At 47.2% G+C, this 27,036-nt stretch overlaps 1 protein-coding gene across 4 annotated transcripts; it reads right to left on the reverse strand.

Annotated features, from left to right (window-relative positions):
* Window positions 1-113: 113 nt before the first annotated feature.
* On the reverse strand, window positions 114-27,036 carry LOC310694858 (uncharacterized protein). Of its 4 annotated transcripts, none has more exons than XM_083478599.1 (17): window positions 26,473-27,036; window positions 25,010-25,206; window positions 23,243-23,358; window positions 22,414-22,511; window positions 20,609-20,789; window positions 19,952-20,060; window positions 17,279-17,370; window positions 15,630-15,724; window positions 15,386-15,520; window positions 8,099-8,209; window positions 6,913-7,083; window positions 5,377-5,557; window positions 4,653-4,755; window positions 4,116-4,207; window positions 3,301-3,395; window positions 2,217-2,297; window positions 114-672 (listed from the first exon to the last, which is right to left on the reverse strand). In XM_083478599.1, the coding sequence occupies exons 1-17, from the start codon at window positions 26,543-26,545 to the stop codon at window positions 389-391; spliced, it is 2,214 nt and encodes a 737-aa protein (XP_083334725.1). In that variant the 5' UTR covers window positions 26,546-27,036; the 3' UTR covers window positions 114-388. The 4 variants fall into 4 exon arrangements, with proteins under 4 accessions (XP_083334725.1, XP_083334726.1, XP_083334727.1 ...); XM_083478600.1 differs by lacking the exon at window positions 26,473-27,036 and adding an exon at window positions 25,545-25,661; XM_083478601.1 differs by lacking the exons at window positions 25,010-25,206; window positions 26,473-27,036 and adding an exon at window positions 24,567-24,820.

Below are 27,036 nucleotides of genomic sequence, written 5' to 3' on the forward strand. Positions count from 1 at the left end.
TCACGCAGTTGCACCATTTATGAGCCCCTTCGGCGTTTACATGGCAGTGCTAGATCTCCAATGCACTTCAGACTATCAGATGCCCTGTACAGCAAGGTGGTCCTCACTAGTTGCATAAGAAAGAACTCAGCTGTACTCCATTAACTTGCCTTACACAAAAATTAAAGTTTGGGCTGATTCCTCTACCCACTTTTGCTTCTGTCCCCCATCACCACTAGCATGTGGCCCCTGCAATGTTGCCAAGAAGCAAACGTGGCCCTCCGGCTGGGGTGGGGTGGAAAAGTTCCTTCAACCAAGGGGAGAAAGTTTGACTATGGCAGTAAAGCTACACAGCGATAAACGGAAAGCTTTCAACACACATTTTATTTTTGCTTTTAGGATTAGAGAGTTAGGCCTTCTCTGGCGTGTCGCTCTTGATCTTGCAGTAGTCAATGTTGGATTCCTTCTCCACCTCTTCGTCGACGGTCAGGTCCCCAAGGACCAGCTGGAGCTCTGTCTGGAATTGCTGCTCCTTGCGGTTCTTCAGGGGTTTGCGGCCTTTGCTGGTGCGGGAGTAGCGGAGGACAGCTAGGCCTAGTGCTATCGTAGCCCCGCTGAAAAGGGCCGCCAGCACACAGCTGCCTCCAAAGGAGATGCTCACCAAGAGGAACGTCTTCATGGTGTGGCATCGTCCTGGAAGGGAAGAGACGTTTAGGGAGCCATTTTGCCTAAGCAAAATGCCCTCATTCAGGTATAGGCGAAACTTCAGGCCCTCTGGCTGTTGCTGAACTACAACTCCCATCAGCCCTAGCAAGTGTGGCCAATGGGGTGATGGGAGTTGTAGATCAGCAAACATCTGGAGGACCACAGGTTCCTCACACCTGCCATAGATAGAGTATCCTCTCATTATGTTTATATCCCACCTTCCCTGCAGATACCCCCAACTGGCATACATGGCCCTCCCTGCTCCTCATTTCCACACACCCCTCCCCAAATCCTGAGAGATCGATTAGGCTGAGACTCAACATCTGGGCAAACAATCACCCAGTAAGTTTTCCTGACCAAGACGGGATTTGAACTCCAGTCCCCCAGATCCTAAATGCTCCACTAAGGTAAAGGTATAGCACCCCTGGACTGTTAAGTCCAGTCAAAGGTGACTATGGGGTTGCAGCACTCATCTCGCTTCAGGCCAAGGGAGCCGGCGTTTGTCCACAGACAGCTTTCTGGGTCATGCGGCCAGCAGGACTAAACCGCTTCTGGCCCAACGGAAACGCCGTTTACCTTCCCCCTGGAGCGGTACCTATTTATTTACTTGCACTGCTAGGTTGGCAGAAGCTGGGACAGAACAACGGGAGCTCACCCCGTTGTGGGGATTTGAACCGCCAACCTTCTGATTGGCAAGCCCAAGAGGCTCAGTGGTTTAGACCACAGCGCCACCCACATCCACTACACCACACTGGCTCTGATGGGCCTCGGATGTTGTAGGCTACAACTCCTAATAATAATAACCACCTGTTGGATCAGGCCACTGACCCATCTAGTCCAGCAGCCTGTTCTCACAGTGGCCAGCCAGATGCCTACAGAAAACCTGCAAGTGGGATTTGAGCACAAAAGTCCTCTCCGCTCAGGCTTCCAGCAATTGGTATTCAGAAGCATTGCTGCCTCCCAAAGTTTGAAGGCAGAGCACAGCTATTGTGGCTAGCAGCTATCTTCCCCGCAGATTTTGCCCACCCCAATTTCAGGCCCCCAGATCAGATTGTCGGTGAAAACCCAGATTGCGGAATGCTCCCCCCACCCAGGGGGCTTCTGCTGGCACCTTCATTATGCACCTTTAGATGCCAGGCAAAAATATTCCTCTTCAACCAGGCCTTTGGCCAATTGACATCTGATGCCCTTTCAGATGTGCTGTGGAAGGGGGGATTATTGGTTTTTGCCTTTGTTTTTCTTTTTATTATGTATTTTGTTTTGTTTTTTAATATTGTGAACCACCCTGAGATCCACAGGTATAGGGCAGCCTACAAATTTAATAAAAATGCAATGCAATAAATAAAAACCCAGTAACTCACCCTCTGAAACTTAAGCAGCACCTTAGCATATGCAGATTTTTGCCCTTTAAACATCTCAACCAGTGCTTCTGGGGCTGCCTATTTTGAGTGACTCTCCTGGAAGCTCTTGAGCACGATTTCCAGCCCCAGAAGAGACTAAGGTATTCAGAAACGAGAAACACAAAAACCAACCTTCAAACCAAGGTACATCTTCCTTGTGCACTCTCAAAGGGCCAACCACTTTCCTGTGGAGCTTTCCTTCACCCCAAAATGCTGTTTGGAAGACAGGATAAATAGTTTTAGAAGTAGGGAAGCTACGATTCCTGCAGGAACCCAACAATTGCTTATATACCAGCCTCCAGTGTCCTTCAAATGTTGGGGCTCCCCTCCCAGTTCCAGCAGCCAGCAGTACCAATGGTGAGTCCTAACACATCAGGATGGCACTCAGTTGTGGAAGGCTCATGTGCACAGAAATGGTGCTACAGCAATGTAGCACAGGATTAAATTCTATATTGCTACCTTATCCTAGATAGCTCAGCTGGTTAGCATGTGGTGCTGATAACTCCAAGGTTGCAAGTTCGATCCCTGTATGGGACAGCTGCATATTCCTGCCTTGCAGGGGGTTGGACTAGATGATTCACAGGGTCTCTTCCAACTCTACAATTCTATGCTCTATATATGATCTATCCAAAAAGTGGAAAACGGCAGTAGTGGAAATGAGAACCCCATAAGAGCCTGCTGGATTAGGCCAGTGGTCTAATCCAGTCCAGCATCCTGCTCTCACAGCAGCCAACCATATATACCGTATTTTTCGCTCTATAACACGTACCCGACCATAACACGCACGTAGTTTTTAGAGGAGGAAAATCTGTAGGCATGCCACCCGTAGGCATTTCCTCCATAACACGCACAGACATTTCCCCTTACTTTCTAGGAGGAAAAAAGTGAGTGTTATGGTGCAAAAAATACGGTACCTTTGGGAAACACAAGGCAGAATTTAGGCTTCCCTTAACATATGCAATTATTATCATGTTTTATTATTGGTTGAAGAACTTCACTGCCAAATTTGGAGAAGGGCAAATTTCAAAGGGCAGCTGCGTTTCAGTTCAAGAATTTTTTTCTGGAAGGTGCTCATATTAAAATGCGATTTGAACTAGATTCCTAGTTGCCACGGATCAGTGTGAATGGTAAAAATTCACCACCCACCTCTTAGCTGGCTACTTGCGTTTCAGTTATTGCTTTGGGTTACTAGACACAAAGGCTAGCTTACGGGTACCTTTCTCGCTTCCAGGAGTGGGGGGCTCCAAAGGGCAGTAGCTGTTGCAGCACTTGCAGACATAATTCTTGGATGGTTCGTCTATGTTCTTCCAGCTAGAAGGGAACAAAATCACTACAAGTAATAGGCAGCAACTGTTAAGGGAAGCTGTAACGTTGCACAAAACTTACCAAGGCAGTGTACAGTGGTACCTCGGGTTAAGTACTTAATTTGTTCCGGAGGTCCGTTCTTAACCTGAAACTGTTCTTAACCTGAAGCACCACTTTAGCTAAGGGGGCCTCCTGATGCCGCCGTGCTGCTGCTGCACTATTTCTGTTCTCATCCTGAAGCAAAGTTCTTAACCCGAGGTACTATTTCTGGGTTAGCAGAGTCTGTAACCTGGAGCGTCTGTAACCCAACGTACCACTGTACAACCGTTTAAAATAATGCAACTAAATAGGAACTGTGCATCATGCAGTAAGTTAAGAAGATATAAGAAGTTCACCTTTGTATCCAGTTGTTAGTCCTACTCAGAGTAAACACATTGAAATTAATGGCCATGACTAATTTAGGTCCATTAATTTCAGTGGGACTTAAAAACCTAATTGGATTTGCAACCGATTGTCTCTTGTGTCAAATTCACCACGGCAAAGAAACAGCGTGTCTTCAAAACATCTGGCCAGACAAAATAAGTGCTTAAGGATGAGATCAACAGATTTTAACTAATATCGAATGCATTCTTGCTTTTGTTTGCAAGGTATTTAAATAAATTTAGTCTGGGGTTGGGGGGAGGGAGGTCAAGCAAGGATTTGCAATAAAAGGGGCTTAGAGCTGACCTGGAGGAGATGTTGTCAAAGTAACAAGCTTTCTTGCCAAAGCTTGAGGAGGTCTCTTTGCTCCATGCTGACAGGAGGCAATGAATATAGATCTAGAAAAGGAGGGAAGTTATTTTTTTGCAGCAGATTCAAAACTGTCACAAATATTTATTTGCTAATTCCATCTACATCCCAGGAGCTCTTGGTGGTATTTGTGGTTCTTCCCATGTTGTGTTCACAACAACCCTATGAAGTAGGTTAGGTTGAGATTTAGCAAATGGCCCAAGGTCACCCAGTAGGTCCTAGTCTGACACGAACCACTACAACCACACTGGCCAATGAAAGTGTTTGGGTGTTTTATTCAGCTTGCATCGCGGCATCCCTGCTGAGGCACCGACTCACACTGGCTCTGTGAACAATTTTTAAGAATTAAGGGCTTCCCCAAAGAATCCTGCAGATGGCAGTCGGAGGAAGATTAGGCGAGAAAACCAGGAATTCTCTTAACAGAACGTCAGCGGCATCCCAGAATACAGACACATACTCCAGAGAGAGTCCTACCTCCTCCGAGTCACCGGTTAGCAAGAAGGCAGGTATTGTGAACAGCATTGCAGAGTCTTCTCTACGGAGCCACCTGACCTTGGGGCCGTCACCATACAGGCACCTGGCAAGTTAACCGTGAAAGTGGGAAGAGTGTGATTTTGAGTGCCAGAATCATTTTTTAGGTATTGCGGGGCGGGGGTTTTTTCCCCCTTTCAGTTTTGACCCAATTTTCCACACTGCCTCGGGGCTGAGCACAATCCAGTTTTGACGTTGCTGGATCAGATATCTGTGAAATGCGCTGTCAAAATATGGTTTTTTTGTTTAATGATGAACTCATTTTAACACACTGCCCCATTTCTGCTTTAGTGGGGGTGGGTGGAAGGGCAACCACATTGAAACACCTTTGTTGTTGGTATTATTATTATTATTATTATTATTATTATTATTATTACTGTATTTTAATATTTTGTTGGAAGCCACCCGGAGTTGTTGTTGTTGTTGTTTTGTTGTTGTTCCCTGTCCATCTGACTGGGTTGCTCCAGCCACTCTGGGCAGCTTCTGACATATATAAAACCATAATAAAACATTAAAAGACTTTCCTATACAGGGTTGCCTTCAGATGTCTTCTAACGGTTGTATAGCCACTGATCTCCTTGACATCTGACGGGAAGGCGTTCCACAGGGTGGGTGCCACTACCAAGAAGGCCCTCTCCATCTTTTAACAGAACGGCACACCACTCACCCGTGTTTATCTGCAAATATGTAGACCCTCCTGAAATGGCCGTGGTGTCGGGCATCCATGCCGTAGCACTCATCGACGTAGAGCTTGGGGGACAGGCCTGGACCTGCCTGGACTCTGGCCTCAAAGTGGATCAAGGCACCTTCGACATACTCCCCAGGTTCAGCCGCAACACTGTGGTCTTCTGGGAGAGAAGTTGGAAATTGTGTGCGGTGCGGACTAGCCTATGTTACATCCTGCCACACAGATAGCATCTTACGCCTGCCTTCCTCAACCTGCTGCTCTCTAGACCAGTGTTTCCCAAACTTTGGTCTCTAGCTGTTTTTGGACTACAACTCCCATCATCCCTAGCTAGCAAGACCAGTGGTCAGGGATTATGGGAATTGTAGTCTGGAAACCCAACTTTGCACAGGTGGGCAGGCGGCTGAGCCCATCCCCACTTTACTCTGGTGGAGGTGGGGTTGCTCCAGCAATGTCAGTGGCGAGGGTGGGCTGGCGCTCCCCTACATGTGCATCCTCCTCCCGGCATACATGTGCACGCAACCCCCGGGCACCAGCAACCAACGCTATGCCACTGGCAGAGCCTATCAATGGCTACTAGCCACAATGGTATCAGCCACGTGTGGATCCAGAATTGGCCTCCACAGTTACTTACGGACTCATTGTTAAAACTGTGTTTATGGAAGACAATCTTACTCAGTTATCAGTGATCGCCAGAGAGAAGAAGAAGCAACCCTTCAGAGGCTGGCACTAGTCCTGATCGCTAGGCATTCCAGCTGAGACTGATGGGAACTGTAGTCCAGTAACCTCTGGAAGGTACCAGTTTGGGGAAAGACTGGCTTAGATCAATGTTTCCCGCCTTCCAAGTACCCTGCTTGCAGTTGAGCATTAAGATGCTGGTACCAAGAAGGATGAGGGACGCAGGTGGCACTGTGGGTAAAACCACACAGCCTAGGACTTGCTGATCAGAAGGTTGCCAGTTTGAATCCCCGCGACGGGGTGAGCTCCCGTTGTTTGGTCCCTGCGCCTGCCAACCTAGCAGTTCGAAAGCATGTCAAAGTGCAAGTAGATGAATAGGTACCGCTCTGGCGGGAAGGTAAACGGCATTTCCGTGCACTGCTCTTGTTTGCCAGAAGTAGCTTAGTCATGCTGGCCACATGACCCAGAAGCTGTACGCCGGCTCCCTTGGCCAATAAAGCGAGATGAGCGCCGCAACCCCAGAGTCGGTCACGATTGGACCTAATGGTCAGGGGTCCCTTTACCTTTACCAACAAGGATAATCTTTTACTATGGCATAACTGAACCCCAAAATCAGGGTGCTAAGGGAAGCAACCATTGACTCTTGTGGGTGGGAGAGTCATCTTACCCATATCTGTCAACTTTCGGATTTGAAAATAAGTGATCAGCAGCCTCACCTGTCCCGGGGACAGTCTACGGGATATCTAACAATCCGGGATAGCAGCAGGAAGCAGTGGGAAACAGCGACGGAATAAGGGAATTTCCCACAAAAAAAGGGAAGGTTGACAGCTATGATCTTACCATTCAACACTCTTAGAGAGATATTAATCTTTGCATCACTGGCCTGAGCAGCTTGCAGAAGCTGGACGCGAGGCTCTGTGTTGGCTGCTGTGGAGCGAGGAAGCGTTGGCAAAGTGGTTGCCGTGGGCTCTGTGGTATCGGCATTGCTGCTCCACACTAGACCCTTTGCAGCTGGAGATAGGGAGAGAAAAAGATATTAGCTGGGCTAACTCCCCATTAGCATCTCCCATCACAAATTTTAGCCTGAAACTAAAGCCAATATGCCTTTGTTGCCAGGATACCTGCACTGATCCTGATGCTCCCTCAAATATTTGCGACTAGGAGTGGATGGAACTGTCCATTTAGGTTTCTCTCAAGTTCTTAGTTTTTCCAATTGCAATTTCCATTCTCTACATTTCTACAGTTTGCATTAAAAAAACCGAAAGGGTTATCATGAGAATCTATCAGCATTTTAGTGAGAGTTTCTCCTAACCTGCCCATTTTTCTATGCAATTTTGTTTAATAATTTTAAGCAAGGTCCCCTAATGCGATGCATTTTTAAAAGATTAGTCTCACTAATATATGCACATTTCCATGCTTCCTTTACCCTAGCCTATGCAGTTTTACTCGCATTACTTGGCTAGCAACTGCATCGAAAAATTCACTAAAGTTTGAGTTTCAAAAGATGGCTGTGCTTTGGAAAGTTCAAATCAGATAAATTTGCCAATAATAATAATAATAATAATAATAATAATAATAATAATAAGTTATTATTTGTACCCTGCGTTTCCCCAGCCACTCTGGGCGGCTTCCATAGGAACCAAAAATACACTAAAATATCACACATTAAAAACTTCCCTGAACAGGGCTGCCTTAAGATGTTAAATGTGAGCTGAATTTAAGTTCTTCTCCATCTCTAGTAGAGATATCCAGTTTCCATATTCAGAAAACCCTCTTCTTCCCAGAGTGGTTTGACAAGCAATCCCTCTTAACAGGGAACTCTGGGAATTGTAGTTCTGGTAGGGGAATAGGGGTCTCTTCTAATAACTTCCAGCATGCTTAAACTACAGATCCCATGATTCTCTGGGGGAAGCCAGGACTGTTTAAAGTGGCAGGATCGTGCAAATGTTGGAGCCTATGTTTGGTCCCTTAATTTCAGTGGGTCTACCCAACATCCCCTTTTTGTACATTAAACAAGTCACCTCACCATGAAATACCCTGTTGAAGAATCCCAGCTCTGCAGTTGTCACTTGAGGAGTGTTAGAACCCGCTGTGGCTGGAGAAGCCAAGCCTTCTCCTTGGGCCAAAACTGGGATGGCTGAGGAATAAAGGAGCAGAATACCTGATCAGGAATTTTAAGAACTTGACCCTCAACCCATTGCACACTCTTGGGCTGCAAACGCATTCGGGTCAAATCTATTTGTCAAAATACAGTACAGTGGTACCTCGGGTTAAGAACTTAATTCGTTCTAGAGGTCTGTTCTTAACCTGAAACTGTTCTTAACCTGAAGCATCACTTTGTCCTCCTGCTGCCGCCGCTGCACAATTTCTGTTCTCATCCTGAAGCAAAGTTCTTAACCCGAGGTACTATTTCTGGGTTAGCGGAGTCTGTAACCTGAAGCGTCTGTAACCTGAAGCGTCTGTAACCCGAGGTACCACTGTATTTCATAAGAAACGGCAGGATGAGAACCTCAGGATTAGTACAGGATAACTTGATCTGGAAATGCATAGCCAAAGAACTGGACTGTAGCAGGCTGTGTGCACCAAATAACTTCATGCCATCTCTATTAATCTACCCTTGCTCAGAACGTATGTGGGCAGTAATGAAGCCTTACTTTCATTCACAGCTGAGAACATAAAGAGAGTCCACCTGCTGGATGAGGCCAATGGCCCATTAAAGCACAGCATCCTGCTCTCACAGTGGTCAAACCAGAGACACAAAGGAAAGCCCCCCAAAGCAGGATCCAAGCTCAAAAGCACTCTCCCCACCTGTGGCTTTTGGCAGCTGATGTTCAGAAGCATTACTGAGCATAAGGAAGATCCCCAGCACACCCTCTGGAACATACCCTCCAACTTTCTCCTATGAAAATAGGGACATCCCATTCCATAATGATAATTTTACTATTTATATCCCACACATCGGACTGGATTGCCCCAGCCATTCTGGGTAGCTTCCAACATATATAAAAACACCATAAAACAGAAAACATTAGAAAAGTGGGACATTCCAGGATCAAATCAGAAACCAGGATGGGTACTCTAAATCGGGGAGATCCCTGGAAAACAGAGACATTTGGAGGGTCTGCCAAAAACTTACCCAACACTTCAATAAACACAGCTGCCCACCAGAAGCCAGTCATCATTGTCCTGAAGAAAGATAAGGAAGGAAAGAAAGGAGGGGATACACAAATTCTTTCTTAAATAGGCTGAGAGAGAAAATTTAACACACCTGGGCCTTCCTTAATTGTTCCAAGTCTCCTGTTGGCCAGCAACCCTAATTGGGTCCCTGAAGTCATGAGCTACAATCCATAACAGGTGCCCTGTGGAGCTGCAGACCTCACGGGGATTTACTTCTGAGTAAACTGGTTTGGGTATACTCACATAGCATGCCAAATTTTCAGAGGGTTCCTGATTCCAAAGCATGGGTGGTGTATATCCAATACAATACTTACAGCCTGCGCTAGTGCAGTGGTTAAAGTGTCAGACTAGGACCTGGGAGACCAGGGTTCGAATCTCCACTCAGCTATGAGGCTCCCTGAGTGGCCTAGCTCCAGTCGCTGCCTCTCAGCCTAGCCCAGGCATAGGCAAACTCTGGCCCTCCAGATGTTTGGGACTACAATTCCCATCATCCCTGACCACTGGTCCTGTTAGCTGGGGGTGATGGGAAATGTAGCCCCAAACATCTGGAGGGTTGGAGTTTGCCTATGCCTGGCCTACCTCAGAGGGTTGTTGTGGGGGGATTAAATGGGGAGGGGCAGAACCATGTACACCACCTGGAGCTTCTTAGAGAAAAGGGTTGAATATAAATGCAATTATCAATCAATCAGTAAACTAAGTTCTGCCTAGTGGAATGAATGGATCCACGTTCGCCATGTTCACTAATGTCAATAAGTCTGAGAGTATGACTAATGTTTAGGGAAGCTTGTAATGTTTAATAGGTTAATGTATTTTAATATTCTGTTGGAAGCTGCCCAGAGTGGCTGGGGAAACCCAGCCAGATGGGCGGGGTATAAATATATTATTATTATTATTATTATTATTATTATTATTATTATTATTATTATTATGTTGAGTACAGCCCAACATTCTTCATCGGAGAACAAGGCAACAGTGCTGTGCATCATTTCTCGAGTCGTCCCATTGAGAACTCACTTGGGACTGACGGATCAGTAGGCAGCCCTAAGTAACTTAGCTTGCTCCCACTGCCGCCCCAGCTGACCCAATCACAGGGCACTTCCAGGTAGCCCATTGATTCATCCTGACTCATTTGCAGGGAGGCAAGATGACATTAGGGGACGCGGGTGGCACTGTGGATTAAACCACAGAGCCTAGGACTTGCTGATCAGAAGGTTGGTGGTTCGAATCCTAGCAACAGGGTGAGCTCCTGTTGTTCGGTCCCTGCTCCTGCCAACCCAGTAGTTCGAAAGCACGTCAAAGTGCAAGTAGATAAATAGGTACCGCTCCGGCGGGAAGGTGAACGGTGTTTCCGTGCGCTGCTCTGGTTTGCCAGAAGCGGCTTAGTCATGCTGGCCACATGACCCGGAAGCTATACGCCAGCTTCCTCGGCCAATAAAGCGAGATGAGCGCCGCAACCCCAGAGTCGGCCACGAATGGACCTAATGGTCAGGGGTCCCTTTACTTTTACCTTTAAGATGATATTGGGTCAAAAGGAAGTGTTTCCTCCACACTGTTTCTTGGCACTTCCTTCATCACTAGGGATGGAGGACAGATGTAATAGGCATTTCAAGGCAAATCCACCCCATTTGAACTCTCCGAAACCATGCAACAATCCCTTGTCAACCACAGCTGCAGAACCTGAATCTGTCGTTATGTGATTGAATCACACCTGGAAATAAAGTCTGGAAGTGGCCACAGGCTGTGCTTTCCTGGAATGCGTCCCTTCCTAGTAAATGGCTGTCCCCATTTTGTCCTGGGTGTTGGTGTCAGGAGTTGCTAGGCCTCATTTTCCAGGGTCCCTAGGAAAACCACCCCTAAGTTGTGGAACCCCCACAGGAGCAGGTGTTGCACCATGCCTGTATAGCTTCCTTGTACGCTGAAGGTAAAAGGGACACAGGTAGCACTGTGGGTTAAACCACAGAGCCTAGGACTTGCCGATCAGAAGGTTGGCGGTTCGAATCCCCGTGATGGGGTGAGCTCCCGTTGCTCGGTCCCTGCTCCTGCCAACCTAGCAGTTCGAAAGCACGTCAAAGTGCAAGTAGATAAATAGGTACCGCTCTGGCAGGAAGGTTAACGGTGTTTCCGTGCACTGCTGTGGTTTGCCAGAAGCGGCTTAGTCATGCTGGCCACATGACCAGCTGTACGCCAGCTCCCTCGGCCAATAAAGCAAGATGAACGCCACAACCCCAGAGTTGGTCACGACTGGACTGGTCAGGGGTCCCTTTACCTTACGCTGAAGGTGCACCTCTTTTTACCCTGACCTTTTTTTTACACCTGAGATATACACTTGAGGACCCACCTTATTCTTTTTCTTCTAGATCGTTTTAACTGATTTTAAGGTTACATGTTTTATGTTGCTGTGATAACCCTGGGTCCTTACGGCGAAGGAAGGGTGAAAAATCTAACATATTATTGTGGGTTTGGGACGGAGTTCAGTCTGGATGAAGCTCCAAACCCCAATTTTTGGTGTCCAGTACCCAGTGAAGGCTAGAATCTAGCAGAGGAAATGCCTGAACTAGTCAGACACATTTTTTAAAAAAATCGTTTTTATTTGATTTAAAAAATGTAAATTTATAACAATACCGAATATATATCCGTATATATTTCTCTGAATCTCAAGACTTCCCCCCATCCCCTCCATGGGTCCTATTGTCAACATTTTCAACTGCAAATTATTTCATAATCTCTATTTTATATCTGTCCATATTGTCCATTGTGTGTTACATTACAAGTGAAATTAAAATCCTGCCAATGTTTTCGTCTGCTTGCAGAGGTCTCCTAAATAAACTATAATTTCCCCCCATTCTTTCCTGAAGTGTTTGTCTTCTTGGCTCCTGAGCTTTTGAGTCAGTTTTGCCATTTCAGCATAGTTTAACAGCTTAGTTTGCCATTCCTCTCTGGTAGGGACTCTTCCTTCCTTCCATCTCTGGGCTAGTAGCATCCCTGCTGCTGTTGTCACATACAAAAAAAGTCTTTTCTGCTCCTTTGGGATGTCGGTACCTTAGTCAGACACATTTCTTTGTAAGGCGATGACTTACCCGTCTGTCTCTGGAGACAAGGAAGAGTGTGCCCATCAAGTACCCCCATCCACATCCTAAAATAAGGAGCCAGGTTACAGAAGCTAAAACCAAGTGACTGGGCCCTCGAGGCAAATGCATGGGCCTTCGCACCCTTAAGAGGACAAAAGCCAGAGGATTGTATATGAGCTGAGCTGGAAGCAGGCTGGGAGTTGGAGGCCCAGAGACACGCTTGCTCTGTGCTGGATACAAAGCCGAGACTAATGGAGAAGCAAGTTATTTCTGGGTGTTAATGCTGCAAGCCCCTCCATCTTATGCTCAGGTTGCATATATGTGTAAACCAAGCTGTATATCCTAAAGACAATACAGTCATACCTCGGGTTACAGCGTCTTCAGGTTGCGTTTTTTCGGGTTGTGGAGTGCCGAAACCCGGAAGTACCGGAACGGGTTACTTCCGGGTTTCAGCGTTCGTGCATACTCAGAAGCACTAAATTGTGCTTTGTGCATGCGCAGAAGCGCCAAATCGCAACCAGCGCATGCACAGACGCAGGTTGCAAACACTGCTGGTTGCGAACGTGCATCCCGCATGGATCACGTTCGCAACCCGAGCGTCCACTGTATAGTCTCCGCTGACCTTCATTCAAAGGAAACCAAACCCTGGGAAGGTTCCTGGAACCCCTAGATCAGGGGTCGGCAAGGTTTACCTCGCCTGGACCGGTTCACTCCAGAGATCCCTCTGTGCACCAGATTGCGCATGTGCTTTAGTGCCCGTGATTTCCGGTGTCTGCATCAGCGCAGACGTGATTTCCAGCGCCGCAGAAGCATGCGGGGACTTGCCGAGTTGGAGGCTCAGTTCGGGGGCGGCTTGTGGGCCAGTTAAACGACCCCCGTGGGCCGCTTGTGGCCCATGGGCCTTAGGTTGCTGAGCCCTGCCCTAGATTCTCCGACTGCTCAGAGATTGGGATAACGATAAGAAATAAATACCTTGTCTCTAATGTACATGTGCAAATGTTTCCTGCCACATGCATGAGTCTCAGGCTTATGCATAGGAGCCAACCGCTAGGGGGTCTTCGGGGGCCCCCGATAAAATATTTGAGAGGGCTGCCCCCCCCCAAAGTCAATGAGCATTGCCATTCCAAGATATATTAGCAACATTAAGTAAAACCACCTGCATTGTATATTTAATCAAATGCAAGTATTTGTTATTTAAACTTTAAAAGAGAGTGTCTTTTGCAGTTTTTATAGGAGGGGAAAGGAAACTAAAGGGTCCAATGACCAGGTCTCTCCCGGTAAAATCTCATTCTCACATTTCTGCCCCCTAGTTTCACAGTCCCCACCCAACCCAATATTAACCATTCACTCGCCATTGCTTCTGATTTTTCAGTCATACTGAACTCTGTTTAGCTGCTCAGGTGCTGATGAGAGACTTGGAAAACTCAAGAATTGAAATCGAGGAAGAATATCTGAAGTGTCAGCTGGATGAGGCCCAAGATATGGCAACCCTAGTGTTGACCCAAAAGAGAAAGAACAACTGCTTCCCACTCTTAAATCACCATCTCTAGATCTTCTGGATTAGAGAAGGGCTCTAAAACCATCATAGGCTCATTGCCTCCATATTGACAAGTTTTTCTTTTTTTAAAAGCGCTGGGTACATTAAGACACCACCGTCCTGCGTTACTAAGCAAGGTTCATTTTTTTAATCAAGCATATTCTACACTGGCATTAATGCTGCCGCAGTTGTGCTCAGCATTCAACAGCGCCCGAGTCATCAGGTCCCCGACTTCCCTGCGGTGTAGACAGAGTCTCTTCTGATAACCGTTGTAGAAGCAGAAGCCCAGAGACAGGACAGCCAGCACAGCCAGCTCCAGGAGAAGGGCACCCACAGCAGGCGGCATTACATTTTGTTTTCCACCTGCCAAGAGAGAGAGAGAGAGAGAGAGAGAGAGAGAGAGAGAGAGAGAGAGAGAACTTAGGAGTCTGCTTAATATAGAGTCAGAGAATTGGGTCCATGTAGCTCAGCACTTCCACTGACCGGCAGCAATGCTCCAGGGTTTCAGAGAGGACATTTTTTATTTCCGTAATATTACCTAGAGGTGCCAGGATTGAACCATTTGCAATAAAGGCAGGTGCTCTCCCACTGAGTTACAGCCCTTACCATCACCACCCCTCCTAGCGTTTCTGGCATGCTTTCAGCTTTTCAAAAACACCCAATTTATCTAGTGGTAAATGGCTGCCAGTTCACTTCTGGGCCCAATTCAATTAACCTTCAGGTAAACTCGTCCCAAGCCATTGAGGGCTCTATGCACTGTTCTAAGAATTTTAAGGTCTCCAATATAGAATAAATATTCAGAAATGCACACATATGTAAATATATGAACCATGTGTCTGAAATAGTATGGGAGAGCAATCCTGAAGCCATTTTGACTCTCCCAATGACCTCAGATATTCCTCTGCAGTAAGGGAGGCAAATGGGGAAAGCCTTCCCATTGTCTTTTCCCTTACCAATCCTGTCTTAAGGGCGTATTTGTGTATGAAAAGAGTGAGCCTGTGACCTGGGACTCAGGAACTAAAGTATTAACCATCACAAAAGAATGGCCAGGCTGCCCAGGTAATGCAGTCAGTGACTATTATCAGGTATTCTGGCCGGCAGGATTTCTGCTGTGGACCGCCTCCTTCTGTGATGTATGTATGATGTTTTAGGGGGGTGGTCTTGGGCTACAAGGTGGCCAATATCAAAAGTCTATATAAGGGCTTGCGCACCATTGTTCAGGGTTCCTCCTCTCTCCTGCATGTGGTGAGTGGGGACTCTGTTGCAACAGTTCCTTGAATAAAGATCAGGATTACTAGCCGCTTTGCTTCTCAATATTTTCTGGTTGGCTTCTTACTTTCTCCTACCAATAGGGAACCCACTTAAGGACTCTATATGGGCTCTGGAATACCCCATAAAGGAATGGGAGCAGTTTTTCTTATAACACAAACAGAGAGAGAGAGAGAGAAAGAAGGGAGAGGAGAGAGGGAGAGAGAGAGATAAGATCACCTTGGTTTGGGCCCAGTGCATATTGTTGGATGACTTACCTTACCTTTGCGACTCCTCCTGACAGCAAGAGAGCCATTTGCACCCAGCTCTCCGTGGTCTCCATTTTGAGCCAGTTTCTGAATTGTGAAACGAGTCACCACCATGTCCGACTGCCGTGGACGGTCTTCCACAGACAGACCTGAAGAGAAGTGATGGATGCAGATTTTGGCACGACCAGTTCAATCGCTGCCCTGTCCGTTTCCAGGGATGCGTTAAACAAACAAACAATTAAAAAGGTGCAGAGATACCTTCCAGATCTCTCTGGTGGCGAGACCCAGTCGCTCCACACGTCAAGTCACAGCAGCTGCACACAGAACTGGATGGATCATCTAGGAGCTCCCATCTGTGGAGAGAAAAAAAGCAATCAACTTTTGAATTCAAGGGCTCATTGACACTTGCTTTTGCGCCGCATTTATAGGCACAGCTGCGGGCTTTCCAGGTCTGTGACTAAGCAGGTTCTTTTTATTCCACCACTTTCATCCGGGAAAACCTGCATTTTACTGGTGAATTGACACAGGCAGCTGTTTGGTTTTCTGCTGCTTGCTGTTTGCTCCAATTCAGCAGGGGGGAAAATGTGGGTTTTCCCAGAGAAAGCAATGGGCCGAAAAATGAAGAAGAAAAAGAAAAGGACGTAGAAAGTCCAGAAAACATGCAGCAAAGGAAAGTGTGGATGAGGCTTGCAAAAGTCACAGACCTCACAGTATCCACACGCATGCTGGATTTATTCTTTCACCAGGCACTAGGATGAAATGAAACTGATTTAGTCTTGCTTACAGGCTCCGACTGCAAGCCTCATGTCTCTGGGAACTTCCTTCTGATGCAGCGTCTGCTTACATCAGGGGTTGGGGAACCCCAGGCCTCTGCCTGCCCCGGAGGCCATTCCCATCACTGGTCCTGATCCAGACCCTCTTAAAGGGGCTGGGCCCAACCGGAATGTGTCCCCGGAACTGCGATCCTGCCTCTTGCTTGCCTGGGATGGAGAGGGGTATCTCTGTGCAGAAACCTCTTTTGAATGGCTTGGAATGACAGCCTCCACTCCAAAAAGGAGTTGCTCCACCCACTTTTGCCTCTGGCCCCACCCACCACTTGCATCTCTCCCCACACCACACCCCACCCCACCCCTCAGAAGATTGCATATGAAGGAATGAGGTCCCCTTGTCACTGGCTCATAAGGGATGATCTCCCAGCGATGTACCAAATTGGGTTTCCACGGCAACTGCAGATTTTGCATTGAACCCTCCTTTCCTAGTACAGCAGGGCCTGATGAAGAGACCACTCTGCTCTAGAAACAGGCTCTTTGCCGGCTTGTTATTTCGGAGCAAGTCATAGATGCCCAGGGAACGTTTTTTAAATTTGAAATTGAAATTGAGGGCCTGCCCATTGTGTTCACACACACACACACACACACACACACACACACACACACAGTTCAACATCCCTGGAACGACATACCCTCCAACATTTCTCCGATGAAAATAGGGACATCCCATTGCATAATGATAATTTTACTATTTATACCCCCACACATCTTACTGGGTTGCCCCAGGCAGTCTGGTAAGCCTCCAACATATATAAAAACATCATAAAACATTAAGGAAACTTCCCTATACAGGATTGCCTTGGGACAGCTCAGGGGGCGAATAACACCATACCCTCCAGCATTTCTCCAATGAATATAGGGATATCCTAAGGAAAAGTGGGACATTCCGAGATCAAATCAGAAACCGGGACAGCTTCTCTAAATCAGGGACGTCCCTGGAAAATAGGGACACTTGGAAGGTCTGGAACGAGCCTCTTAGTATTGGTCTTACTCAACACTGACTAGCCAAAAGACTCACCACTCACAGATCCCTTCGGCAAAAACCTCTAACAAACAACCATTCCCCACATTCCTTACTTGTTCGTATCTCTGTGAAACGAGCAGGCCTTCCTCATGTGGTCGGCGGGTACAGCTGGGTCCCAGACTAAAACATGGCAGTGAAGGTAAACCTGCAAGAGGAATGGATTTTGCTCCTGGTGCTATTGGGACAGTCATGCATGATCATGCTTAACTATTATTTGTTGCCACAGAGGAGGGCAACCAATATGCTCAAGAGCAGGCCTCCTCAACCTTGGCCCTCCAGATGTTTTTGGCCTACAACTCCCATCACCCCTAGCTAGCAGGACCAGTGGTCAGGGGTGATGGGAATTGTAGTCTCAAAACATCTGAAGGGCTGAGGTAGAGGAAGCCTGCTCAAGGGTATGGAAATCAAGCCTGCTGAGGAACAGTTGAAGGACCTGGGTGTGACTAGCCTTGAAAAGAGGAAACTGAGAGGAGATATGATAGCCATCTTCAAATGTCTGAAGGGCTATCACATAGAACAGTGTTCCCCAACCTTGGGCCTCCAGTTGTTTTTGGACTACAATTCCCATCATCCTTGACCACTGGTCTTGCTAGCAAGGGATGATGGGAGTTGTAGTCCAAAAACAGCTGGAGGCCCAAGGTTGGGGAACACTGACATAGAAGATAGAGGAAGCTTGTTTTCTCCTGCTCTGGAGGGAAGGACTGGAACCAATGGCTTCAAGTTACAGGAAAGGAGATTCCAACTAAACATCAGGAAGAACATTCTGACAGCAAGAGCTGTTTGACAGTGGAACGGTCTCCCTCAGGAGGTTGTGGACTCTCCTTCATTTGCGGTTTTTAAGCAGAGGTTGGATGGCCATCTGTCAGGGATGCTTTAGCGGAGATTCCTGCATTGAAGGGGTTGGACTAGATGACCCTTGGGTCCCTTCCACCTCTACAATTCTATGACTGTTACACTGCTCACTTGTAAACTGCTTAGAAGTCATTTTAGCAAGTATAAAATAAATTATAAAATATCTACACATGCCTTCAACACCACGTGGTGCCTGCAAAAGTTTTGAAGAGGACATCCTTCTCTTTGTTACACTACCGCCCCTCCAAGCAACAATCTGGTAGCATTCTGCCCGAACACCACAGAACTAATAAAGTAGGATAAATCCACCACCTGCAGACCCCCTGCAATACAAGAACAGCCAGGAGGGGTCCCTGGCACCGCCCAAGACCAGTACTGCCATGGCTTGTGGCTTCCTCACAGGGATGTTGTATACTGCATAACCCAGGGGTCAGCAAACCTTTTCTGCAGGGGGCCAGTCCACTGTCCCTCAGACCTTGTCGGGGGCCAGACTATATTTTGGAAAAAAATATGAACGAATTCCTATGCCCCACAAATAACCCAGAGATGCATTTTAAATAAAAGCACACATTCTACATATGTACAAACACGCTGATTCCCTGACCGTCTGTGGACCGGATTTAGAAGGCAATTGGGCTGGATTTGGCCCCTGGGCCTTAGTTTGCCTACCCATGGCATAACCCCTTATTTTGAAGGGTGCTTCCAAGCAGTACCAGGGAGACCCTCAAACACAGGTGCAAGCTGAGAGTCTCCTTGCACAAGCATTACCAAAAGTGGCCTATTGCATGTTGAATGCAAGAAGTTCCGGGTTCAGTCCCCACCATCAGGTTTATTAACTGCAAACACCAAAATTTGGGACCCCCTCCAAACCTGTGTCTAAGTTTCACAGTCACTTTGCGGCATTTTGCAGTGATAAGTCCGAGTTTTGCAGAACCCCACAAATGGGGTAATTGATACAAACATGGGGTTCATCGTTAACACCCCAAAAATAATATTAAAATTATTATTATTTATACCCCGCCCATCTGGCTAGGTTTCCTCAGCCACTCTGGGCGGCTCCCAACAGAACACTAAAAACCGAATAAAACTTCAAACATCAAAAACTTCCCTAAACAGGGCTGCCTTCAGATGTCTCCTAAAAGTCAGATAGTTCTTTATTTCCTTGACATCTGATGGGAGGGCGTCCACAGGGCGGGCGCCACCACTGAAAAGGCCCTCTGCCTGGTTCCCTGTAACCTCACTTCTTGCAGGAAGGGAACTGCCAGAAGGCCCTCAGAGCTGGACCTCAGTGAATGGTGGGGGTGGAGACGCTCCTTTAGGTATACTGGGCCAAGGCCATTTAGGGCTTGAAAGGTCAGCACCAACACTTTGAATTGTGCTTGGAAACGTACCGGGAGCCAATGCAGGTCTTTCATGACTGGTATTATATGCTGTTCAAACCAGTGCTGAAGTCTTGCAATAGCTTTGCAGTGTTTTGCAGTGGAAAACCCCATGTTTTGCAGTGCCCCACAAACTGGGTAACTGCTACTCAAACCTAGGGTCATCATAGCTATCAACATCTCCAAATAAGAGCTGGGAATGCTGGGTGCTCAAAACCCTGCAGAGCCACTGCCAGTCAGCTTAATGAGCCAACGGCGTGACTCAGAATAAGGTGGCTTCCTTGGCGCGATGCAAAAGTACAGAATGTAGTCCTTGGAGCGGAGTTCCGCCTCCATTCAAACAGGTTCCTAGCCCTGAGGCTACACAAAGCATGGATTAATGAGTTGACAACTGCCTGCTGAACAGCAGATGAGAAAAATTGCAAAATCACTGCAAAATTGGAGGTTACCTCAGGAAATACTGGCGCAAGGCCTATTAAGAGTTCCGTTACTTACATCAGTATCTATTTCAACGAATTCAAAGGCTTGCAGAGAAAGATGGAGCACTTCCGGAGTCTGTCTAGGGAGGAACCGGGAATTTGCAACCCTGCTGTCAACAAGGCACCTGCCCAAACCCCAACAAGAAATATATGTTTTAAAAAGCACATCTCATTCGGAGGACAAAATGCATCCAAAGTATTATTTTTTTTAGCAGCTGCTACACAATTGTCTCTCGGTGAAAAAATCCAGGCGACATTGGCAGCTTTTGAAACAAAAAATAACCTGGCACTTAAGTTTATTATGGATTGATGCCATTAATATCCCATCTTTTCTCCAGGGGTGGCAGGCAGAGGCCCCCCCCCCTTGCATTTCATCCTCCAAACAACCCTGTGAGGTAGCTTATTTTATTTTTTTTCTATTTTTTTTTATTAGTTTTCCAAATTTATAACAAGCAAATCCACAAACATAAAAAGAAAATGTCAACAAACAAACAAACATTTATCCTTACTGTAATAATTCCCCTTTTGTTAACATTGTTGGGTGACTTCGATTCCCCCTAGCTGAGTTTCCATATAAATCATTGTAGCAGTTTTCCAAAACTATTTGGTAAGCTTGGTAAGGCTGTTCCCCTTCCATCCACAGAACTCAAAACCCCCCACAGTGCAGACTCACCCATGGTTTGCAATGACGACGTAACTCTGGGGCGATGTGCTCAGGTCTGGAGTTGTGGCAGCCACACACTCGTCCACAAAAACCTGCAAAGGCTGGTGGAAAGAACGCTGTACAGCAAACTGAATGTGGATCTGAGAGCCCAGGGGGAAGACGCTGGAGGATGAGGGGGCGCTGAAGTCCTCTGCAAAGACAGAAGAGGCAGCACTTTTAGGAGCAACGAGGGGAACCAGTTTCCTGCATTCTCTTGGGGGAACCCTCTGAGGGTGGGCACATGCCAGGGGTGGGCAGAGCAAGGTGGAACAAGGGGCAAGACTCTTTCTACAGCTGGCTATATTTCCCCAGATGCAACTCAGAGAGTGGCATTCAACTGCTCATGAGCAGACCCACTGGAATTAATGGCCATTGTGAAGGCCCAATCTGCACGATACATTTACAGTGGTGCCCCACAAGACGAATGCCTCGCAAGACGAAAAACTCGCTAGACGAAAGGGTTTTTCGGTTTTGCGTTGCTTCGCTAGACAAATTTACCTATGGGCTTGCTTCGCAATACGAAAACGTCTTGCGCTTTTTTCTTAAAGCCGCTTGAAGAGGCGCAGTTGCGACGGACCGTGCTTCACAAGACGAAAAACATTGCAAGACGAAAAGACTCGCGGAACGAATTATTTTCGTCTTGCGAGGCACCACTGTATAGCACTCTTATTACATGTCCTATGGGACCGCCTCTCCTGGTATGTCCCACGGAGGACCTTACGGTCTTCAAACAAAAACATCTTGGAGGTCCCGGGCCACAGGGAGGTTAGGCTGGCCTCCACCAGAGCCAGGGCTTTTTCGGCTGTGGCTCCGATCTGGTGGAACGCTCTGTCACAAGAGACTAGGGCCCTGCGGGACTTGACATCTTTCTGCAGGGCCTGCAAGACAGAGCTGTTCCACCAGGCCTTTGGCCAAGGCACAGCCTGACCCCCTCCTTTGGGAATCCTCACAGAACTCTAGCCCAATGGTTGCCATTAATTTGATTTGAACTGATTTTATAATGAATTGGTTTTACAATGCTGTATTATTTTACTGTTGTTAGCCGCTCTGAGCCTGGCTTCGGTTGGGGAGGGCGGGATATAAATTAATTTTTTTTATTATTATTATTATTACATTGCATTTAGGCAGAGACTGGCCCAGGGTCACCCAGTGAGACTCACGGCCAAGTGAGGATTCACAGCCTGGTCTCTCAGGTCCTGGTCAGGGACTCTAACCAGACTCCAACATTGCACCACACCGACTACACTTTAAAAGGCAATTGTTTCCTCCAAAGAATCTTGGAGCTGTAGTTTGTTAAAGGTGCCAGACGTAATTTGGAGACTCCTGTTTCCCTCCCAGAGCTACAATTCTCAGGCTTGTTGAACAATCATCTTCTCTTCCCAGGGAACTCTTGGAAACTGTAGTTCGGGGAGGGAAATGAAGGTCCTTCTTAACAACTCTCAGCATGCTGAACTACAGTTCCCTGAACTCTCTGGGAGAAGCCACAGCTGTTTAAAGTGGTACGATACTGCTCCAAATGTATATAATGCAGAGGGGGTCTAAGTTAGGTCTGTTAATTTCAGTGTGCCTGCTCCAAGTAAAATTTAACCAGATGCCTCCCAGAGAATATTATACTTCTCCATCCAGCAACCAGGCAGAATTATCACAGTTCGATCACATATTCCACTGGAATTAGGAGGCTGCACCTATCATTGGCTCCACCTATCAATTCATCTAGCTCCACCTTCTGTGAGCCTCCCCACCCCCACCCCACCCAGCTGGATCCTGTTGCTTACCATTCATTAAAGTGCCGGTGAACATTAGTCCACTGGAAGCAGAAAGATGGCCGGTGACCGTTGTCACTTGTGGAGGAGGAGTCGTCAAGCGCCCTGCGCTGGAAGAGAAGAGAGTCAGTCTCTCCATTGCAGGGGACCCTGACAACTCTACCATTCTGAGAAATCTTCCAAACATGCCCCAAGTCACCCTTCTCCGTCCTGGCGCCCTCCAATCCCAGCTAACTGTGTATAAGATGGCAGCCTCAAGTCACTGAGGTCCAGCTCTGAGGGCCTTCTGGCGGTTCCCTCCCTTCGAGAAGCGAGGTTACAGGGAACCAGGCAGAGGGCCTTCTCGGTGGTGGCGCCTGCCCTGTGGAACGTCCTACCATCAGATGTCAAGGAAATAAACAACTATATGACATTTAGAAGACATCTGAAGGCAGCCCTGTTAAGGGAAGTTTTTAATGATTGATGTTTTAATTTATTTTTAGTCTTTGGTTGGAAGCCGCCCAGAGTGGCTTGGGAAACCCGGCCAGATGGACAGGGTAGAAATAATATATTTATTATTATTAATGATTATTAATTTGTCCCCCCTCCTGCTCCAAGGAAGTAACCCGCATGCTTTTAAGAACTACTATATGAGATTTTTCCCCCCCTGCAGATATCAGACTGTACATATATTCTTAGCAGATTTCTGCTGCAAAAGGGAAAAAAAACTTTACAGGAACATTCCTCCTGCAGCTGAACTCTTAACAGAGACGTGTTTGGATTCACAACTTCAGCTCCACCTCTGATATCCATCCTCTTCACCCCAAATTGCCTTTCCCATGTCCACACATGCAGTGCTTACTCATATTCGGTACAGTTAATCCTCTCCATGAAAGGGCTCCTGCTGTAGAGATCGGACCGGGTGGAGGGCGGCCTGTAGACCAGGCTACTAGAATACTCTACCATTGCACCACAGATCTGCAAGAATAAAAAACTGAGACGTTAGCATCCAGATAATGGATGCTCAGCCAAAGCCCACATTCACACCATACGTTGAAAGAAGCATCATACCGCGTTAAGCAATCGTGGCTTCCCCTAAAAATTCTGGGAGCTGTAGTTCATGAAGGGTGCCAAGAGTTGCTAGGAGACCCCACCTCCACCCAAATTCCCCTCTCAGAGCTACAATAGCTAGAATGGCTTTCAGCTCAACCTCTCTTCCCAGGGAACTCTGGGAATTGTAGTTCTGCGAGGGGGAATAGGGGGTCTCTTCACAACTCCCAGCACCCTTAATAAACTACAGCTCCCAAAATTCTTTAGGGGAAGCAATGACTATTTAAAGTGGAAATGTTATGCTTAAATGTATGGCATGAAACAGAAGTCAGTTGTCGAAATTTCTGACTTTGCATCTAGATATATAAATTTATTTTAATGCAGCCCATTTTGTAATTTTTAGGTATGCAATTGTTTTAAACTGTTTAATATAGGTTATTGTATTGCAAATCAATGCCTCGTGGAAAGTAATTCAAAGATGAAATAAATGATAATGCCCTGTTTAGGGAAATTTGTAATGTTTGATGTCTTATCGTGTTTTTAATATTCCACTGGGAGCTGCCCAGAGTGGCTGGGGAAACCCAACCAGATGGGTGTGGTACAAATAATAAATAATTATTATTACCGGTAATTATTATTGTTGTTCTTAATTCAGCATATGCAAAGTTTATTACTCGAATGTTTGCCCTTCAAGCCCCCCCCCCCCCGTTTCCTCTTTTTGGCAATGCATAGACGACAGGCTTTTACTATGGAAGTAACATAGGTAAAGGTAAAGGGACCCCTGTCCATTAGCTCCAGTCGTGGTCAACTCTGGGGTTGCGGCGCTCATCTCGCTTTACTGGCCAAGGGAGCCAGCGTACAGCTTCCGGGTCCTGTGGCCAGCATGACTAAGCCGCTTCTGGCGAACCAGAGCAGCGCACGGAAACACCGTTCACCTTCCCGCCGGAGCAGTACCTATTTATCTACTTGCACTTTGACGTGCTTTCGAACTGCTAGGTTGGCAGGAGCAGGGACTGAGCAACGGGAGCTCACCCCGTTGTGGGGATTTGAACCGCCGACCTTCTGATCGGCAAGTCCTAGGCTCTGCGGTTTAACCCACAGCGCCACCCGCGTCTCTGTGGAAGTAATATACCCACCTTGAAATGGGAGCCCACTTCAGTTCTTGAGACACAGAGAAGCTTCCGGGCATTTCTCTCCAAACCTCAATGAGGAACAGTCCTGCAGTTCACTCAATGGAGGCTGGTCCATTAGGACAAAGGGGGCATTGCCCCACCAACCTCAGTCTGTCCTCAGCCAGCTCCCACCAGCCTGCCTTCTTACTCACAGCTAGTCCCAGAGGCTGACTTGGAGTTCCCCTTCCGCCTCCTTATTCTCAGTGCTGCCTTTTTAGAATTCAGGAGGGAAAAGGAGGAGGAGCACAAAACAAGAATTTGTGAACTCATTCTGACATTGGCTTTGGTGCCACCTACTGTTGGGCTCCCTACCTTCCGCCCTACGAGCAACATTCTTCAGCCGCCTCCTGAGTGACCAGCAAGTCACCATAGCAGCCTGCAAAATCCTGGCCCCTCAGAACACTCACCAGCCGTGCAAAGCCACATTCCTTAAAGTGGTACTGGAAGTGGAAGAAGCCCTGCCGGTTGTCCTCAAAGGAAGGGGAGCAGCGGCCGAGGTGCAGATATTGCGGTTCCAGCCTGAGACCTGTGTACCAAGGGTCCATCTTGACCACTAGATGGATGTTGGTCCTGTTGCATTTATAGGGCATGGAAGTTGCAGGTACTGCAGGGGGAGGGAGAAGAGTCAGAGCCGACAAGATACCTAAAAGGCTTGTAATCACAGGCAGATTGTAGGAAGGAGCTGGGCCTCTACGCCGCTACTCTTAACCACAGTTCCTTGTTGCATCAGTGCTAACCACAGTGAAGGCTGATGAGACTCCTCCTCCTAACTGCTGGAAACAGCCCCAGACCCTGGTTTCAAGCCTTGGCTAAGAGAAGAGGCAAGGAACCTTTTTCAGAACGAGGGCCACATTCCCTCATAGATACCCTTCTGGGGGCCACATGCCAGTGGTGGGCAAGTGTGGAGGCAAAAGTGAGCAGGCCAATGGATGTGGATGTTACCTTTGTGCTGTAATTTAACTTCTACACACACTTGCATACCCGCCTCTGGGCAAGCAAGGGGCATTACTGGTGTTCAAGGACACATTCCAGCCGTGCAATAACCACTCAAGGAGGGTACAGAGCCAGTGAAGGGGTGTGGCCTGGCGAGAGTTCCAAGGGCCAGATAGAGAGGCTTGGAGAGCCAGATCTGGCCCCCGAGTCTAAGGTTCCTCTCATCTGGTTAAGGCTAGTAGGAGAAATTTGAGCCAGAGAATAAATAAAGCACACAATCCCATAGGGCTCCTTATTTTGTAATGCGCTCCCCCCCAAAAAATGTGGATGTTGCTTTTTAAATACAGTGGTACCTAAGGTTACATACGCTTCAGGTTACAGACTCTGCTTACCCAGAAATAGTGCTTCAGGTTAAGAACTTTGCTTCAGGATGAGAACAGAAATCGTGCTCCGGTGGCACGGCGGCAGTGGGAGGCCCCATTAGCTAAAGTGGTGCTTCAGGTTAAGAACAGTTTCAGGTTAAGTACAGACCTCTGGAACGAATTAAGTACTTAACCCAAGGTACCACCGTATTGGTTTATAGATTTTAGGTAAGCTGCCCTGTGTACTTTTGTAGATAGGGTATAAATGCAATAATAATGCCATAACGATATTTTGAAATGCAGGAACAAAACAGGTCTGGATTCAAGGGTAGGAGAGGGGCAGTTCTGGGTTCAAGTGCCTTCTCAGCCCACATTGGCCACTGGAGGGCCTCAGCCCTATTGTTTTCAACATAAGCCTCCCTCAGAGGCTTGTAGAGGGCAGAGAGTAAGAAGAGATACCCATGGTCACCCCCCTCAAGCCTCAAAACCCACAGCAAAGGAGATGCAAGCCCAGCAGCCCTTCCCAGTGCAAGGAGAGAAATGCAATTTGCAGGAGAAAAGATGATGCAACTTACCACTCTGAGCAGCAGCAGAAGCAACCACCAAACTCCAGGCAAATACCACCAAGCTCCTCTTCTGCAACCGCATATTGACGCTCTCGGCTTCCAGTTCAGAAAGAAGGTAGACACCAGCCTTTCAGCTTACTCTAAAGAACCTGTTTATACCTGCTCCCACCTTCTGGGGGCGGCTTGAGCTACTTTCCCAGGGCACAGGTGCTGAGGATTCCTTTTGATCAGCCTCCCTCTCCATCAGGAAGGGAGTAACCTTCCCCAGAGGTAATCGCTGAAGACACTGGTGATAAAAGGGCATCTGAGCTCTTCTGTTGGCTGAGTGTTTGTGTGTGCAAAAGCTGGGTGCTACTCGCATCAAATGGTTAGTCTTAGTCTATGTGCACATTACAGGCTTAAAATGCAGCTTTTTCCAATTCAGATTTAAGTGGGTTTGGGGAGGAATGCATCAAAATGTAGCACATTTCATTTAAAACAACAAAACACATCTAGGATTGATGTGGATTGTGGTTAATCGTGTGGACATACCATTTCCCAAACCGGTGGAGGGAGCACACCAGATGTAAAATG

Source organism: Podarcis liolepis (genome assembly GCF_965112155.1).
Source record: "Podarcis liolepis genome assembly, chromosome: 15".
Classification (NCBI taxonomy): Eukaryota; Metazoa; Chordata; class Lepidosauria; order Squamata; family Lacertidae; genus Podarcis; species Podarcis liolepis.